At 35.6% G+C, this 17,493-nt stretch overlaps 1 protein-coding gene and 1 pseudogene across 1 annotated transcript; one reads left to right on the top strand and one right to left on the bottom strand.

The window, feature by feature from the left end:
- Window positions 1–547: 547 nt before the first annotated feature.
- On the top strand, window positions 548–1,489 carry LOC143678770 (olfactory receptor 10R2-like). Its single transcript, XM_077155707.1, has one exon. It carries the CDS (start codon window positions 548–550, stop codon window positions 1,487–1,489), a length of 942 nt encoding a protein of 313 aa, XP_077011822.1.
- A 12,977-nt stretch (window positions 1,490–14,466) lies between these two features.
- Window positions 14,467–17,493, bottom strand: LOC143680153 (cyclin-I-like; annotated as a pseudogene).

Raw genomic sequence — 17,493 nt, forward strand, 5'->3', positions numbered from 1 at the left:
CCATGAAAAGAAACTATTGTTTTAGGGCTAACCACACAAAAGCAGATAAAGGGCAATTTTCCTAGATGTGGAATGTATTAAAAGGAGGTGGGGGTGATGTGTGTCCTTAGACATTGGTTATCAAATACATGTACCAGTAATTAAGATAGAAAAATGATTAATTAATATAAAGAAAAGTTCTTTTGAAGGATTAGATTACCAAAAAAATGGGCAGAGACTACCCACAGCAACATAGAGGGAGCAGGAAAGATAGGCATTATGTGAATAAATGATTCTACACTTCATATGAATACTTGTAACCAAATTCACTGTTAAGACCATTGGCAGAAGAAAAAAAAGTGAAAAGAAGATCTTTGGCAGAAAAATAGTAGTTTGGACATATAGCAATTTTGGATAATTGTTCATTAACTACAGTCCTGTTCTCTCTCTCTACCTATTTTCCATTCAAAGCAGACTGGTGCTAGCTACTTAATAAGGGGTGAGTCTCCAAGACACCTTGGCTTCGAAGGTCTCTGGATGAGACTTAACTCTATTGGATTAGCTCTCCATGGCCAACTCCACCTCTGTCACTGAATTCCTGCTACTAGGTTTCTCCAGTCTTGGGGAATTTCAGCTTGTCCTCTTTGTGATCTTTCTTTCCCTCTACTTGATTATCCTGAGTGGAAATACTACCATCATTTCAATAATCCGCCTGAATCCCAGCCTCCATACACCCATGTACTTCTTTTTGGGTGTACTTTCTACCTCTGAGACCTTCTACACAATTGTTATCCTGCCCAAGATGCTTATCAACCTGCTGTCTGTACTCAGGACACTCTCCTTCATGAGTTGTGCCATGCAGATGTTCTTCTTCCTTGGTTTTGCTGTTACAAATTGCCTGATTCTGGGAGCAATGGGCTACGATCGCTATGCTGCCATCTGCCAGCCTCTGCACTACCCCATTCTCATGTGCTGGAGGGTATGTGGACAACTGGCAGCTACTTGTATTGTTAGCGGCTTCCTGACATCTATGGTGGGAACAGTTCTGGTCTTTAGCCTCCCTTTCTGTGGCCCCAACAAGGTCGACCACTACTTTTGTGATATTTTACCTGTGATACGCCTTGCCTGCGGTGATACCCACATCAATGAATTGCTCATTTTCATCGGTGGGGTCTTGGTGCTTATTGTACCCTTGTTCTTCATCTGCATCTCGTATGGCTTCATTGTCCGCACCATCCTGAGGATCCCTTCAGCTAAAGGCAAGCGAAAAGCCTTCTCGACCTGTGCCTCCCACCTCACGGTGGTCATTATCCACTATGGCTGTGCTTCCTTTGTCTACCTGCGACCCTCAGCCAGATACACATCAGACAAAGACAGGCTGGTGACGGTGACCTACACTATCATCACCCCACTGTTGAGCCCCATGGTTTACAGCCTCAGGAACAAAGATGTCCAGACGGCCATTCAGAAAATGATTGGCAAGGCTGGGATTTTCCCTAAGACTTTATAAGGTTAACAGTTTAATGCTGTCCACACATATCTGTGTCAATTAAACTCAGGTCAATAATTGTTTACATCATAAGAGTATCTATTCTTCTTTTCTGTATAAGTGAGTGGCCTTATGAGTTCTTTCACATTATGGAGATTTATATCCTTCTATGGAAAGTGGAAATAGTCACATGTTCTTCTAAGGATCATTGTAAATATTTAGAGAGATAACAAAGTATCTGGCAATCAAGGTTAATTCTCTCCCTCCTTTTTCACTCTTGCTCTAGATTTATAATTATCAAAAGTTTGATAACAACTATCATCTTTTGCCATGCACTTAATTTCTTTGTCAGCAATCTCCTCTGATTGTACTCTTTGCTTTAGTGATATGAAGCCTAAAATATAGTGCCTAAATCTAAAAGTGGCTGAGATGTGAGAGTATAAAATGACAAAGGAATAAAATCAACATATTTGTAATTTTTGGATTTAAAGTTTGATGTTGCTTAAGTTGTACCTTTGAGAAGCTATGTTTCTTATCTGAACCTAAACTTTAATATATGGAAAATGGGAGTAATATAATTTTACTTTCCTACTTTACAGGCATTTGTATTTGTATAAAATAAATAAAATATGAAAATATTATGAACATGTTATAAATGAATATAATATGAAAATAATATGAAAGAAAAAATTATAAAAAGTAAAATACAAAGTACAAGACTAGTTTTTGATTAATTACGGCTTTTCACAATTCTTCAAGGACATTTTACTTATTTCAGATTCTCCAAAATGACGTCTTGGGATGCTTCTTCTGACCTCTCTTTTGAACTACTCCTTAGGTAACATAGAAATATACTACATAAATGAATGGAAAACACTGATCAACCATCCAATTCTACCTCTGGCTTAAGAAGATATCTACACAGATTTTCGTAACTGAATTTATTAATAACAGGGAGTAAACTCAGTCTAAAATTTATCATTAGACTGCATACTATTAGTTATAGAATGGCTTGGGTTATCTTCTAGTCCCCACTTCCCCATGCACTGAAATCCCTCCATCAGTATCTCAGAGAGAAACCAGCCTCTTATGACTGGTTGTCAATGACTTCACACAATGTACTTTCCTGTTACACGTAGCTCTCATTATAATTTCCCCACATTTTATCTGTTTGCATCTCTGTGATTTTCATACATCCCATATAACCCATCAGAGAAAATTCTTATCCTGCTTCACAGGTGCTTGAGACAGTTATGATGACAATAAGAAACTTCTTTTTTTCCTTCACATATGGAACCTGAATTTCAGACAACTGTTCTTTTTGAATGCAGTCCCCTAGATATGCTGCAGTTTACCAATACATACATACATACATATATATATATATATATATATATATATATATATATATATATATATATATATATATTTAAACAATTTTTGTGTTAGAGTTGTAGGTCTATAGAAAAATCATGCAGAAAGTACAGAGTTCCCATGTACACTCTTCACACATACACTTTGTGTTAGTTTAGTACCTTTATTACAGTTGATGAAACAATGTTATTTATAACATTAATTGTAAGCCACAGTTTACATTAAGGCTCACTGATTACATTATTCAGCTCTGTGGTTTTTAAAAATTTTTATTCTTGTAACATAAATAATCAAAAATTTCCCCTTTTATGTAATACAGTGGTGTAAATTACATTCAATGTTGTTCTACAATCACCCCCATCCATTACCAAATGTTTTCCATCACCTCAAACAGAAACTGCATTAATTAACCATTAACTCATCATTCCCTAACTGTACTCCAGCTCTGTAACCTGTATTCTTAGTTTCTGACTCTATGAATTTGTTTATTCTAATTCTTTCATACAGGTGAGGTCATAGAATGCTTATTCTTTTGTGCCTGGCTTATTTCACTTATTAAGATGTTTTCAAGGTTCATTCATGTTGTTAAGTATATCAGAACTTCATTCTTTTTACACATGAATATTCCAATTGTATGTATATACCACTTTTTGTTTACCCATTCATATGTTGATTGTTTCAGTCTTTTTGGTGACTGTGAACATTGGTATGCAAATATCTGTTCAAATTCCTGCTTTCAATTCTTTTGGGAACAGGTCTAGAAGTGATGTTGCCAGGTTGTATGATAAATCTCTACTGTTTTCTAAAGAACTACCAAACTTTTTCCACAGTGCCTTCACCATTTTATATTCCCACCAAAAATGAATGTGTTCCTATTTCTCCACATCCTCTTCAACACTTATTATTTTCCCAAAGCCATTCTAGTGGATATGAAATAGTATCTCATTATGGTTTTGATTTGCATTTCCATAGTGGACTAATGATGTTGAGCATCTTTTCATATGCTTATTGGCCATTTGAAGAACTTCTTTTGAGATTTGTGGTTGATTGTCTTTTTGTTGTTGAGTTGTATTACATGCAAAGTTGCATTTATATACTTTGAATATTAAACCTTTATCGGATATGTCGTATCCAAATATTTTCTCCCATTATAGGTTGTCTTTTCACTTTCATGGTGCAGTCCTTTCATGTACAAAAGTTTTTAATTTTGATGAAGTTTCATGCTGTTCAGGCTTTTGTAAATTCTAAGAAATTGCCTAACACAAGGCCCTAAAGATGCTTCTTATGTTTTCTTCTGGGAGCTTTATATTTTTGGTTCTTGCATTTAGGTCTTTGAGTAATTTGAAGTAAATTTTTTATGTGGTTGAGTTAGGGGTCCACCTTCATTCTTCTGCATATAGACATCCAGAATTCCTAGCATCATGTGTTAAAGACACTACTCTTTCTCCATTGAGTGGTCCTGGAACCCTTGTCAAAAATCTATTGGCTAGGGTGGGCAATGGTGGCGCAGTAGCAGAGTTCTCACCTGCCATGCCGGAGACCCAGGTTTGATTCCCGGTGCTGCCCATGCGAAAAAAAAAAAGTCTATTGGCCAAAGATATGAGGATTTATTTCTGAATGCTTAATTTAGTTCCATTGCTGTAGGTCTGTTCTTGTGTCAGTACCACAATTTCTTCAGAGTAGTAGCTTTGTACAAAGTTTTAAAATTGCTAAGATATGTCCCTTAATTATGTTTTTTTACAAGATGATTTTTTGCTATTTTTATATAAAATTATAAATATTAATTTAATTTAAGTATTTTAGTTTTTATTTAAATTTTTCTTTGTTTTTTATGTTTTCATATATATATTTTTTGTTTTCATGTATTTTTGATGATTAACTTTTCAATTTCTGCAAAGAAAGCTGTCGGAATTTTTATTGGGATTTCATTGAATCTGCAAATCACTTTGGGTATTATTGAAATCATAGCAATACTTAGTCTTCTAATCCATGTGCATGAAGTCTTCTTCCGTTTGTTTAGGTTTTCTTTGATTTGTTTCAGCAATATTTTAAAATTAACTGTGCAAAGTCCTTTACATCCTTGGTTAAATTTATTTCTTGATATTTGATTCTTTTAGTTATTATTGTAGGCTGAATTTTTTTCTTGGTTTCCTCTTCGTTAAATAGTGCATACAATGCTACTGATTTTTTCTGGATTGATCTTGTACTCTGCAACTTGTTGAATTAGTTTATATGTTCTAGTAGCTTTGTTGTACATTTTTACAGAATTTTCTTATAGAGAATCACGTCATCTACAGATACGGAAAGTTTTAATACTTCCTTTCTGATTTGGTTGCCCTTTTTTAAAAAAGTAAAAGTTCTCTTTATTGAAATAAATCCACATGCCATACAATCCATATAAAGTGTGCAATAGATACCTTCTGTTATATTCACAGTTGTGTATTCATCACCACAATCAATTCTAGAACATTTTCACCCTCAGGAAAGTTCACTATGCTATACAGTTGCCTTGTTTCATCCTCTGACTTTCTTTCTAGGCAAATACAACCCTAAACTTTCCTTTTAACCACAATCACACCTACAGATTAGTGAGTGTGATTAACAGCAATGAGCATCAGCTCCCCATTCCCTGCACTCATACTCTCTTCTGGTGACCTATGTTCTGTTCTGGATATTAACACCATGAGTTTGCTATTTAAAATTACTTCATATCAGTGAGGTCATACAATATGTATCCTTTGGTGACTGACTTATTTCACCCAACGTAATGTCCTCAAGTTTCGTTCATTTAGTCACATGCATCACAACCTGATTTCTTCTTCCAGCTGCATAATATTCCATTCTATGTGTACACCACATTTTGTTTATCCATTAATCTGTAAATGGACACCTAGTATGTTTTCATCTTTTGACAACTGTGAATAATGCCACCAGGAACATCAGTGTTCAAATGTCTATTCATGTCCCTGACTTCAGTTCCTCTGAGAATATACCTAGAAATAAGATTTCTGGGTCATAATGTAGCTATTAGCAAGCTGTAGCATTCTACATTCACACCAACAGTGAATGTGATTCCTAGCTCTCCACATTCTCTCCAACATGTGGAGTTTTTTTTTTCCCCTAATATTGGCCATTATAGCATGTGTGGAATTATTTCTCATGTGGTTTTGATTTGTATTTCACTAATAGCTATTGATGTTGCACATTTTTTCATGTGCTTTTTAGCAATGTGTTATCCTCTTTGGAAAAATGTCTATTCTTGGCTTTTGTCCATTTTAAATTAGGTTACTTTTCTTTTTATTGTTGAACTGTAAGATCTCTTTACATATCCTGGATATTAAACCCTTATCATATATGTAGTTTCCAAATGTTTTCTTCTATTTGAAGAGGCTTCTTTTTCACCCTCCTCCTTTTCACCTTTTTAATCACAGAAATAGTCAATTTTGAGGAATTTTCTTTTATCTATTATTTCTTTCAGTGCTTGTTCTTTAGGTGTAAGGTCTAAGAAACCACTTCCTACCACAAGATCTTAGAGATGTTTCTGTACATTTCTTCTAGGAATTTTATGGATCTGGCTTTTATATTTAGGTCTTTGATCCATTTTGAGTTAATTTTATATAAAGTGTGAGACAGTGTTCCTCTTTTTTCCTTTTGAATGAATTCTACCAGTCTTTCCAAAAGGAATTACTATCAACCCTGCTCAACCTTCTCCGAAAAATTGAAGAGGAGGGAACGCTACCAACTCAATCATCCTATTCACAAAACCAGATGCATATACTACAAGAAAGGAAAATTACAGACCAATCTTTCTAATAAAATAGATCCAAAAATCCTGAACAAAATCTTTGCAAATTGAATTCAGCTGCACATTAAAAGAATTATACACATGCTCAAGTGAATTTTATTCTAGGTATGAAAGGGTGGTTCAACACAAGAAAATCAATTAATTTAATGTATCACATTAACAAGTCAAAGGATAAGAAGAAGTAATCATCTCAACTGAAGCAGGAAAATCATTTGACAAAATAAAAGCATTTCAAAAGAGAGGAATAGAAAAAATCTCCTTATAATGAAAAGGACATATATGAAAAACCCACTAATATTGGGAACAAGAAAAGGATGCCCCCTGTCACCACTGTCATTCAATATTGTTCTAGATGTTCTAGCTAGAACAGTCAAGAAAAAGAAATTAAAGCCTCCAAATCAGAAAGGAAGAAGTAAAACTCTCACTATTTGATGATTTTTATTAGTTTTGCTTGTGTAATTGGTCTGTCTAGAACTCCTAGCACAATGTTTAATAACAGCTGTGAAAGGGAACAATCTTGTTCCTGATATTAGTGGGAAAACTTTCAGTCTTTCACCACTGAATGTGATGTTAGTTGTGGGTTTTTCATATATTCCCTTTATCACGTTGAGGAAGTTTTCTTCTATTCTTAGTTGTCTGAATGTTTTTATAAAGAAGAGTTGCTGGATTTTGTCAAACACCTTTTCTGCATCAATTGACATGATCATGTTGTTTTTATCCTTCATTCTATTAATGTAGTGTATCATATAGAACCATCCTTGCACACCTGGAATAAATCCTACTTGATCATGCTGTATAATTATTTTCATTTACTATTGGGTTCAGGTTGCTGATATTTTGTTAAGGATTTTTTGTACTTACATCCATTAGAAATATTTGTCTATAATAATCTTTCCTTGTGGTATCTTCATTTGTCCTTGGTACGAGGATGAAGTTAGCTTCATGGAATGAATTAGGAAGTGTTCCTTTCCCTTCAAAATTTTGGAAGACTTTGAGCAAGATTGGCGAATTCTTCTCGGAATGTTAAAGTTCCCTTGTGAAACCATCTAGTCCTGGTCTTTTCTTTGCTGGGGAGTTTTTGATTACAGAGTCAATCTCAACTAGTTATTGGTTTGTTGAGATCCTCTATTTTTTTCTTGATTCAGGGTAGTTAGTTTTCGTATTTCTAGGAATTTACCTATTTCATCTGGATTATCTAATTTATTAGGATATAGTTATTCCTAGTTGTTTTAGTTAGCTAAAGCTGCTGGAATGCAATATACCAGAAATGGAATGACTTTTAAAAAGGGAATTTATTAAGTTGCCCAATCTGTATTCCTTCAGCACCAATTGCCCAATCTCTACTCTGTTTCTATCTCCTGATAACCTGTGTTAGTAACTTCAATTCTGAAAGTTTGTTCAATCATGTTAGTTCATATTAATGAAACCATACGGTACCTTTTCTGGCTAATTTCACTCAGCACAATATACTCAAAGTTCATCCATGTTGTTACATTCTTACTGACTTTATTCTGTCTTACAGATGCATAATATTCCATTGCATGTATATACCACCATTTGTTTAGCCACTCATATATTGATGGACATTTGGTCTGTTTCCATCTCTTGGCAATAGTAAGTAATACTGCTATAAATATTGGCATGCAGATGTCTATTTGTGTCCTTGCTCTCACATCTTTTGAATAAATACCTAGTTACGGGATTGCTGGATCATATGGCAATTCTATACTTAGCTTCCTGAAGAACTGCCAAACTGCCTTCCAGAGTGGTTGTACCATTGTACATTCCCATCAACAATGTATAAGTGTGCTTCTTTTTCTGCTGTTTTCTGTTTTGTTGATAGTGGCCATTCTAGTGGGTTTCAGATGATATGTAATTGGGGTTTTCATTTGCGTTTCTCTAGTAGCCACTGAAGTTGAGAATCTTTTCATATGCCTATATTAGCCATTTGTATTTCCTCTTCTGAGAAGTGTTTGTTCATTTCTTTTGTCCATTTTTTAAATTGAGTTGTTTTTCTTTTTGTGGTTGAGTTGAAGAATCTCTTCATATATTCTGCACACTAAATCCTTATCTGATATGTGGCTTAAAAATATTGTCTCCCATTGCGTAGGCTGTCTTTTTACTTTCTTGACAAAGTTATTTGATGCACAAAAGTGTTTAATTTTGAGGAGTTCCTATTTACCTATTTTTGTTTTCAGTGCTTGTGCTTTGGCTGTGAAGTCTAGAAAATCACCTCTTATGACAAGATTTATAAGATATTTCCCTTCATTTTTTCCTAAAAATTTTATGTTCTTAGCTCTAATGTTTAAGGTCTTTGATCTATTTTGAGTTAACTTTCGTGCAGGGCATGAGATATGGGTCTTCATTCATTGTTTTGCTTATAGATATCCTGCTCTCCAAACACCATTTATTGAAGAGGCTGCTCTGTCTCAGGTGGGTTGGCTTGACTATCTTATCAAAGATCAATCATCCATAGATGAGAGGGGCTATCTCAGAGCACTCAATTAGATTCCATTGGTGAGTATATCTATCTTTATGCCAGTACCATGCTGTTTTGATCACTGTACCTTTGTAATATGTCTTAAAGACAAGCAGTGTGAGACCTCCCACTTCATTTTTCTTTCTCAATGTATTTTTAGTTATTCCTTTCCAAATAAATTTGGTTATTGGTTTTTCTATTCTAAAAAGATTTTAATTGGTATTACATTGACTCTATAAATCACTTTGGATAGAATTGATATTTCAACTCTATTAAATCTTTCAATCCATGAACATGGTATGCCCTTCCATTTATTTAAGTCTTCCATGATTTCTTTTATCAATTTCTTATAGTTTTCTGTGTGTAGGTCTTTTGTAGGCTTAGCTAAATTTATTCTTAAATATTTTATTCTTTTGGTTCCTATTGTAAACAGAAGTTTTTTTTCTTGATTTCCTCCTCAGATAGATCATCACTAGTGTATAGAAACACTACTGGTTTTTGGGCATTGATCTTGTACCCTGCCACCTTCCTGTAGTCATTTATTAGCTCTAGTAACCTTGCTGTAGATTTTTCAGGATTTTCAACATATAATATCATGTCATCTGTAGAGTGAGAGTCTTACTTCTTCCTTTCCAATTTAGATGCCTTTTATTTCTTTTCTTTTCAAATTGTTCTGGCTAGAATTGACAGCCCAAAGTTGAATAACGAAAGTGACAGTGGGCATCTTTGTCTTGTTCCTGATCTTAGAGGGAAAGCTTTCAGTCTTTCCCCTTTGAGGAGGTTGTTAGCTATGGGCTTTTCATATGTTCCCTTCATCATGTTGATGAAGTTCCTTTCTAATCCTATCCTTTGAAGTACTTTCATCAAGAAATTATACTGAATTTTGTCAAATGCCTTTTCTGTATCAATCAAGATGATCATGTATTTTTTTCTGCTTTGATTGGTTGATACAGTATATTACATTAATTGATTTTCTTATTTTGAACCAGCCTTGCATTCCTGGAATAAATACCGTTTGGTTATGGTGTATAATTATTTTAGTGTTGTGCTGGATTCTATTTGCAAATATTTTGTTAAGAGTTTTCACACCTATATTCATTAAAGAGATTGGTCTGTAATTTTCTTTTATTGTAGTATATTTGTCTTGCTTTGGTATTAGGGTGATATTGGCTTCATAGAATGAGTTTGGTCACTTTCCCTTCTCTCTAATTTTTTTGGAGAGTTTGAGCAGGATTGGTATTAGGTCTCTCTTGAATGCTTGGTAGAATTCACATGTGAAACCATCTGGTTAGGGACTTTTCTTTTTGGGACCTTCTTGATGATTGGGTCAATCTCTTTATTTTTTTTTATTCGTTTGTTGAGTTCATTAGTTGTTCTCCAGTTAATCTCAGTTGTTCATGCCTTTCTAGGAAGTTGTCCATTTCATCTATGATTTCTAGTTTATTAGCATATAGTTTCTCTTAGTATCCTTTTATGACCTCCTTATTTCTGAGGGCTCAGTGGTTATTTCTGATTATATTTATTTGCATCCTCTATTCTTTTTCTTCTTCTTTTTTTTTGTGTGTGTGTGTGTACTGTATGGCAAGAGTCACATTTCATTCTTTTTTTTTCCATGTGAATGTCCCATTATTGCAGCACTATTTGTTTAATTTTTGTTCGTTTGGTATTTTGTTTGCTCTGTTTTGTTTTTGTTGGGGAAGTACATGGGCTGGGAATTGAACCTAGGACTCCCGCATGGCAGGTGAGAATTCTACCACTGAACTGCTGCTGCAACCCCTCTTCTTTTTTTAATATAGGCATTTAGGTCAATAAATTTCCCTCTCAGCTCTGCCTTTGCCGTATTCCCTAAGTTCCAATGCATTGTATTTTTTACTTTCATTTGTTTCAAGATGTTTACTGGTTTCTCTTTCAATTTCTTCCTTTACCTATTGATTGTTTGAGTGTGTTGCTTAGCTTCCATATATTTGTGAATTTTCTGACCCTTTCCCTGTTATTGATTTCCAACTTCATTCTGTTATGATCCGAGAAAGTGTTTCATATGATTTCAATAAATTTAATGAGACTTGCTTTATGACCTAGCATATGGTCTATCTTTGAGAATGATCTATGAGCACTTGAGAAAAATGTGTGTCCTTCTGTTGTGGGGTGTAATGCTCTGTAAATGTCCTTTAAATCTAGTTCGTTCTTCACGTCATTCAAAATCTCCCTTTTTTTTTTTTTTTACCGATCTTATGTCTAGGTGTTCTATTCATTGACGAGAATGGGGAATTGAAGTCTCCAACTATTTTGTTAGACATATCTACAATTTCAGCATCTTGCTTCCATAACTTTTTTTCTCTCTCTGTCTATATTTATTCAGTTTATAAACACTCCAGTAATAGGAATAAGTCCCATCTTGAATGAGTTTTGTAACATCTTGACTGAAGTAACCTCATTAAAAAGATCCTACTTACAATGGGTTTATACTGATAAGAAAGGATTAGATTTAAGACCATGTGTTTCTGGAGCATGTACAGCTTCAAACCATCGCACAGGATATATACATTTTACTTTCTGGTTTCTTTCACTCAGCATATCTTTGCTATTAGTGCATGGTTGTATGTGACTTAGTAGTTCATTTTTTTGTAATTCTTTATATAAATATACTACAATTTGTTTATTTAGTCACCTGCTGATGGACATTGAGATTTTTTCCCCCAATTTCTAACTCTGAGGAATAGAGCTGCATGAACATTCTTGCACACATTTGTATGGAGATTATTTTCATTACTATTCAGCAAATATCTGGCGTGGAATTGCTAGTCCATATAGTAAATATGTATTATTTTTTAAAGAACCTGCCAAACAATTATGTAAAGTGGTTTTGCTCTCTCAGAGCCTCAACAGCAATTTATAAAGTGGAGATGTTATAACTCACAGTGAGGATATGGCCCATTTTGAGTTAGTTTTTGAATATGACGTGAGAATGGGTCAATTATTTTCTTATCTAAATGTATCTTTGCTGTAAAGAGAAATTTTAAATTCTAATTTCCTTGTCAGTCTTGTAAAAAATTAATTGACTATGCATATATGGATCTATTTCTGGGCTCCTTTGATTTGCTCCATTTATAAATTTGTCTATATTTACACCAATACCAAACTGTCTTATTTCCTCTAGTTTTATAAATAAATCTTTTTATCAGTTCATAAAAGTCACTCTAGTTCCTGGGTGAAGCCGTCTGTGGGTAAGTGCCATGCTTTAGAACCTGCTGGGAGCTACCATCTTGGATTCTGGGTGAAGCCATCCCTGGGAATGTGTTATACCATAGTAATCTCTGGGAAAATGTCTGTAGAGATGAAGCTGCTGAAACAGCCTGGGAAAGAGCACCACTGAGTGCCCCTTTTGCTGCCAGTTTTTGCATTTTACAGCTCAAGGCAGAGGAGACCATGGCCGAAACAAGAAGAGAAAGATGTCCATTTTCATTCTGACGAATGTACTAATTAAGGTTATTGTGCCATCTCTCAAGGAAGAAATATTCAATATCATGATCAGGGCAATAGAACGTAGATTTGGAGCTGAAAGGCAAATATATCCTTATTTTCACGTCTACTTAAAGATAATATCGTATGACTTTATTAAAGTGTGAACTCTAACTAATACATAGGTACGTTTATCCCCACCCTGTTATTTATGCTAAAAGTGTTACATCTGTATACATTCGAAATGCCTCAGAAAAACACAATAAATTTTGGCTTTATTCATGTGCATTGTAAGTAAATTAAGAAGAAAAAAATTAGTCTTCTATATTTATTCAAATATTTATAATTTTAATGCTCATCTTATTCATATGAATTCATACTATCCTGAAAATAACCATGGGTTTCTATAACATGAATCGATTTTTAGCATTTGCAGTCATAACTACATCAGTTTCCATTGCCCCAGCCCTCGAGGGGCTTTTTAATGAGAGCCAGATGTCACCCTACCCCAACCTGTACTGGAGTCTGTCCTGACATTAGGAATCTGGGAGCTTATGTGGGACCAGAACGTTTGTCACACTCTCCTCCTGAGAGAGAAAAACTTTTGCTCCCTAGTCATTTACAAACTTCTATAGGTAAACAACTAGTTCCATGGATCTAGATTTCATCTCCCCCTTGTAATGTAAACACATGACTTTGGGAGGTTAAATCTTTCCTTATTTATTTAGTCATCTTTTAATTACAATACTTGTCTCTCTCTCTCTCTCTCTCTTTTTTTTTTTTTCTTTAAGGACAACTTTTTTATTGCTTACCAGAGGCTTTTATCATCAGTACATGGTTCTGACTGCAATACCTTCTTTGGATTGCACAGAGAGCTCAGGATCCAGAAGTCATCAAAAGAAATTTGGGGGTGGAGGGTGAGGGCAAGAGGTTATCAAAATCCTAACGGCTTAGTTTAACATTAAACTTGGGTACCGAATTCAGTTATTACTTTTTACAGACTCAAATCATAGAACTGTCCCAACATCTTGACTGTCTCCTACTGATTATAAATTGAGTAAAAATACTAATCAGTTACAAAATTTAATTTTGTTTGTTACATGTTTCTTTCATGAGCACATAGATATATATTAACTTTATCACAAATTCTTTAGTACAAGTGTCAGAAATGTTTTTAAAAAATCCAAGAGTGTCCTAATTACATGCCACTAAATTTCACCTTAAAATAAAAATGACAAGAATAATTTTATTTCTTAACTCTAGAGATCAAAATGAACAAACACAAAAAATCAATGTCACATGAGTCCTTTTATTTTATCATCTCTGATTCATACGGGGCAATTTTGAAGTACCCTTTTCAGACTAATTTGAATTTGAATCATGGATTAAACATAGCTGTCATGCCACAATAACCCACCTACTAAATTGGTAACAAATACTTCCTATTCATTGAAGGTCAGCATATAGATGAACATGCATACAATTCATTAAGTATTCAATGAATGAATAAGCAAAAGCAAGAGGAAAAGTAATCAGGATGCTGGGGACCAGCCTTGCTAGCTATACATTTTAGGACTTTTTTTTAACATTAAATGTGAATTTTTTGCGGGGGTGACATTTTAGTGGAGAAAATAGTGGAACTGACAAACACTATAAATAACTTTTTTTCTTTTTTTTAGTTTTTTTCCCTAAGTTTTTGTATCTTTTGAAACCTTTGCACTTTTATTTGTCTTTAAGTACTTGAATAACGTTGGATTATAATTAACTACAGAAGTAAACAAGAGGTTTTTTCTGGCTCACTTCAATTAGCGTGTTAAAGCTGATATTCTCACATAGCTTCTTTGCTGGTTTTACACGCTCTCATTCCCAGAGTAGACTATCTTAGTTCTGCACTGGAAGGTAACATTTGTTGAAACTACATGACAAAAACAGACTGCAAAGGCGGGTAAGGGCAAGCATGCGTTCAGCAGAGGCATGCCTGCACCCGTGGGCAGTGGGGAGATGAAGTAGAAGGCTGCTGTCCCTCTGACTGCACTTCTGGTTTGCTGCTGTTCTTGGGGAAATCTGGGGTTGGGACAGAGGAAGGATGCAATCTGACCACTCCTTTGTTACAGGTCATCAGGCTGTGCTTGAGGAGATGGTAGAAATAAATGGAATTTAGAGGCAGAGAAGACTGCAGAGTAGAAAGGTGATGTGTCACAAACTTTGACAGTGAATCAACTGGGAGCTAGCCATGTGTGCTTTCCGAAGCATTTCCGTGGTAAGAGAAAGCCAATCAGGACTGAGTTTCTTCATTTCCAAACTAGCAAGCATGGATCCTTTGAATTGCAGAAGTTGGTTACAGGTCATACACGTAAATAGCTGCTTGGTAAGGACCGCCAAATGTTGCCGTGGGCTCAGTTTGGACAAACTGAAGAATAAGCGAGGCCTAGTTGGAACTTCATTGGCATGGAAAATGGGAAGAAAATCCAGTGTGTGAAGATACCGATTCAATTTATGCAGAATACTTCTCTCCACGCTCAGAAGTTCAGATGAAAAACATCCACAGAAACCGTCTCTTGCCAGCACCTTCAGAACTGGAATTCTCTTACCCTCCTCAACAGTCCTGACAGCTAGGGAAGAACAGCTCGTTGCAATACAGCTCAAGTATTTCGGGTGAGCCTTTGCAGTGGCTAAAAGCCTACCCGGGCCGGCTGAGCAGGGAGGAGAGGAGGAATTCGCTGCGGGACGCGGGCGCCGGGCTCGAACTAGTTCCAGGATAATCCTGGAGCTGAGGCCGCCACCGCCTCCGCTGCCAGGTGGGGAGGGGGCTTCCTGTCGCCCTAGGGCGGCGGGCGCAGGGAGAGGGGGCTCCAGGGAGACCGGCTCTGTCCCTGCCTGGAGAAAGCGCCTCGGAGAGAAAATGGTGAAAGGGCGAAGGGGAGAAAAGGGGGAAGGGAGAGGAAAAATAAGAAAAAGCGAGACAGAGGCACTGCTCAGTCTGCTCGCAACAGGGCTAGGGAGGGAGCGGCACGACACTGGTCTTTTAACCTAAGCCCCAGGTTTCTTCACGCAGGAGAAATCCGAACGTATTCACCTCCTGATAACCGAGGTTTTGAACTTCTGTCTTCTTTTAGCTCGACAATCTTCCTTTAGTAGCTCATGAAGTGAAAGCCAGTTGGTGACACGTTCTTTTAGTTTTCCATTATATGAGAATGTCTGTATCTTGTCTTCACTCTTGAAAAAATATTTTCCCTAGAAACGTAATTTCAAATTGATAATTTCTATTTTCCTTTTAGCATTTTTATAGGGTCATTTTCCACTGTTTTTTTGGTCTCTGCGCTTTTTAATAAGAATTTAGCCATTATTACTGACCTTGTATGATGCATTCTTTTTCATTTGGAGTGTATCTGAGGTACCCTTTATCTTTGATTTTCAGCAGTTTGACTCTGATATGCATAGTGCATAGTTCTTCTCATATTTGTATTGTTTAAGATTCATTGTACTCCTTGAATATACTTTTAAGAATGTTTGTGAAATTTTTTGCCATTATTTAAAAAAAAATTCTGCCTTTTTTCTAGCTCATTTCTTTCTGGGACTCCAGTTACACATAGGTCATTCTGTTTGATACAGTTCCACGTGTGCTTTTGGTCTTCACTCATTTTTTTTTCATCGTTTTTTTCTATCTTTTTGACACTGGAATGTTTCTGTTGATCATCTTCATATTAGCAGGTTCTTTCCTCTGTCATCTCTTTTCTGCTGCCAAACCCATAAATTGATGCTGTTTTTTTAGATAATGCATTTTTTTAGTTTTCTAATTTCCTTTTGGTTCTTCTTTTGAAAATTTCTAGTTCCCTGCTAAGATTCCTTATCTGCTTATCAGTTGTAAGCATATTTTCTTTTATTAGACACAGTTATTATAGCTGCTTTAAAATGTTGGTCTATTAATTTCAAACTTTAAGTCATATTGGATTTGATTTTCTTCTTTTGGGGTAATAGGCCTTTTTTAGTTTGCTAATGCTGCTGGAATGCAATATACGAGAAATGGATTGGCTTTTATAAAGGGGATTTATTAAGTTATAAATTATAATTCTGAGGCCATGAAAATGTCCAAATTAAGGCATCAATAAAAGGATAACTTCACTCAAGAAAGGTCAATCCTACCCGGGATTTCGCTGTCACATGGGAAGGCATATGGCAATGTTTGCTAGTCCTTTGTTCCTGGGTTACCATGCTTTCCTCTGTTTCCAGTGGCCTCCTCTCTGAGCTCCTCTCTGTCTTCAGGCATCTCCAAACTTCTCTGTCTAGGCGTCTGCTGTCTGTGTTGGCTCAGAACTCTTCCTTCTCTGTGAGCTTTTTTAAGGACTCAAACTAATTAAGACCCACCTTGAATGGGCAGGGCCACATCTCCACGGAAACAACCTAATTAAGAGGTCCCACCCACAATTGGGTGAGTCACATATCCATGGAAACAACCTAATCAAGAAGTCCCAGGTAACAAAAGGTCTGCTCCCACAAAATTGGATTAGGATTAAGAAAACATGCTTTTTCAGGGGTCCCTAACAGTTTCAGATCAGCACAGGGTCTGATTCATTTTCCGTTAAATAATTTAGGATCTTAACCAGTATCTCATGGATATGATGTTGTAGAGATTCTGGATTCTACTATAGTTACTTGAAGATTGTTGGTATTTTTAATTTTAGCAGACAAATAGCTTGATTGAACTCAAATCAAAAACCTGTTTTTCTTGAGTGGTAGTACAATTTCTGTTTAATTTTTTTATACATCTGGACTGCTGTACATCTTCCCTGCACATATATGGCTCAGGGTTCAGCCAGAGATTTGAGCATGACTTATACATAAAATTTGCATTTTTATTTCTCTGGCTTTGGCATTTCTAGGCTCCTCCACTCACCTTTCAGCTGCCAT

Source organism: Tamandua tetradactyla, chromosome 4 (assembly GCF_023851605.1).
Source record: "Tamandua tetradactyla isolate mTamTet1 chromosome 4, mTamTet1.pri, whole genome shotgun sequence".
NCBI classification, from domain to species: Eukaryota; Metazoa; Chordata; class Mammalia; order Pilosa; family Myrmecophagidae; genus Tamandua; species Tamandua tetradactyla.

What these genes read in the sequence shown, in the direction of transcription:
- LOC143678770 (XM_077155707.1), top strand. Translation starts at nt 548, where the DNA reads ATGGCCAACTCCACCTCTGTCACTGAATTCCTGCTACTAGGTTTCTCC.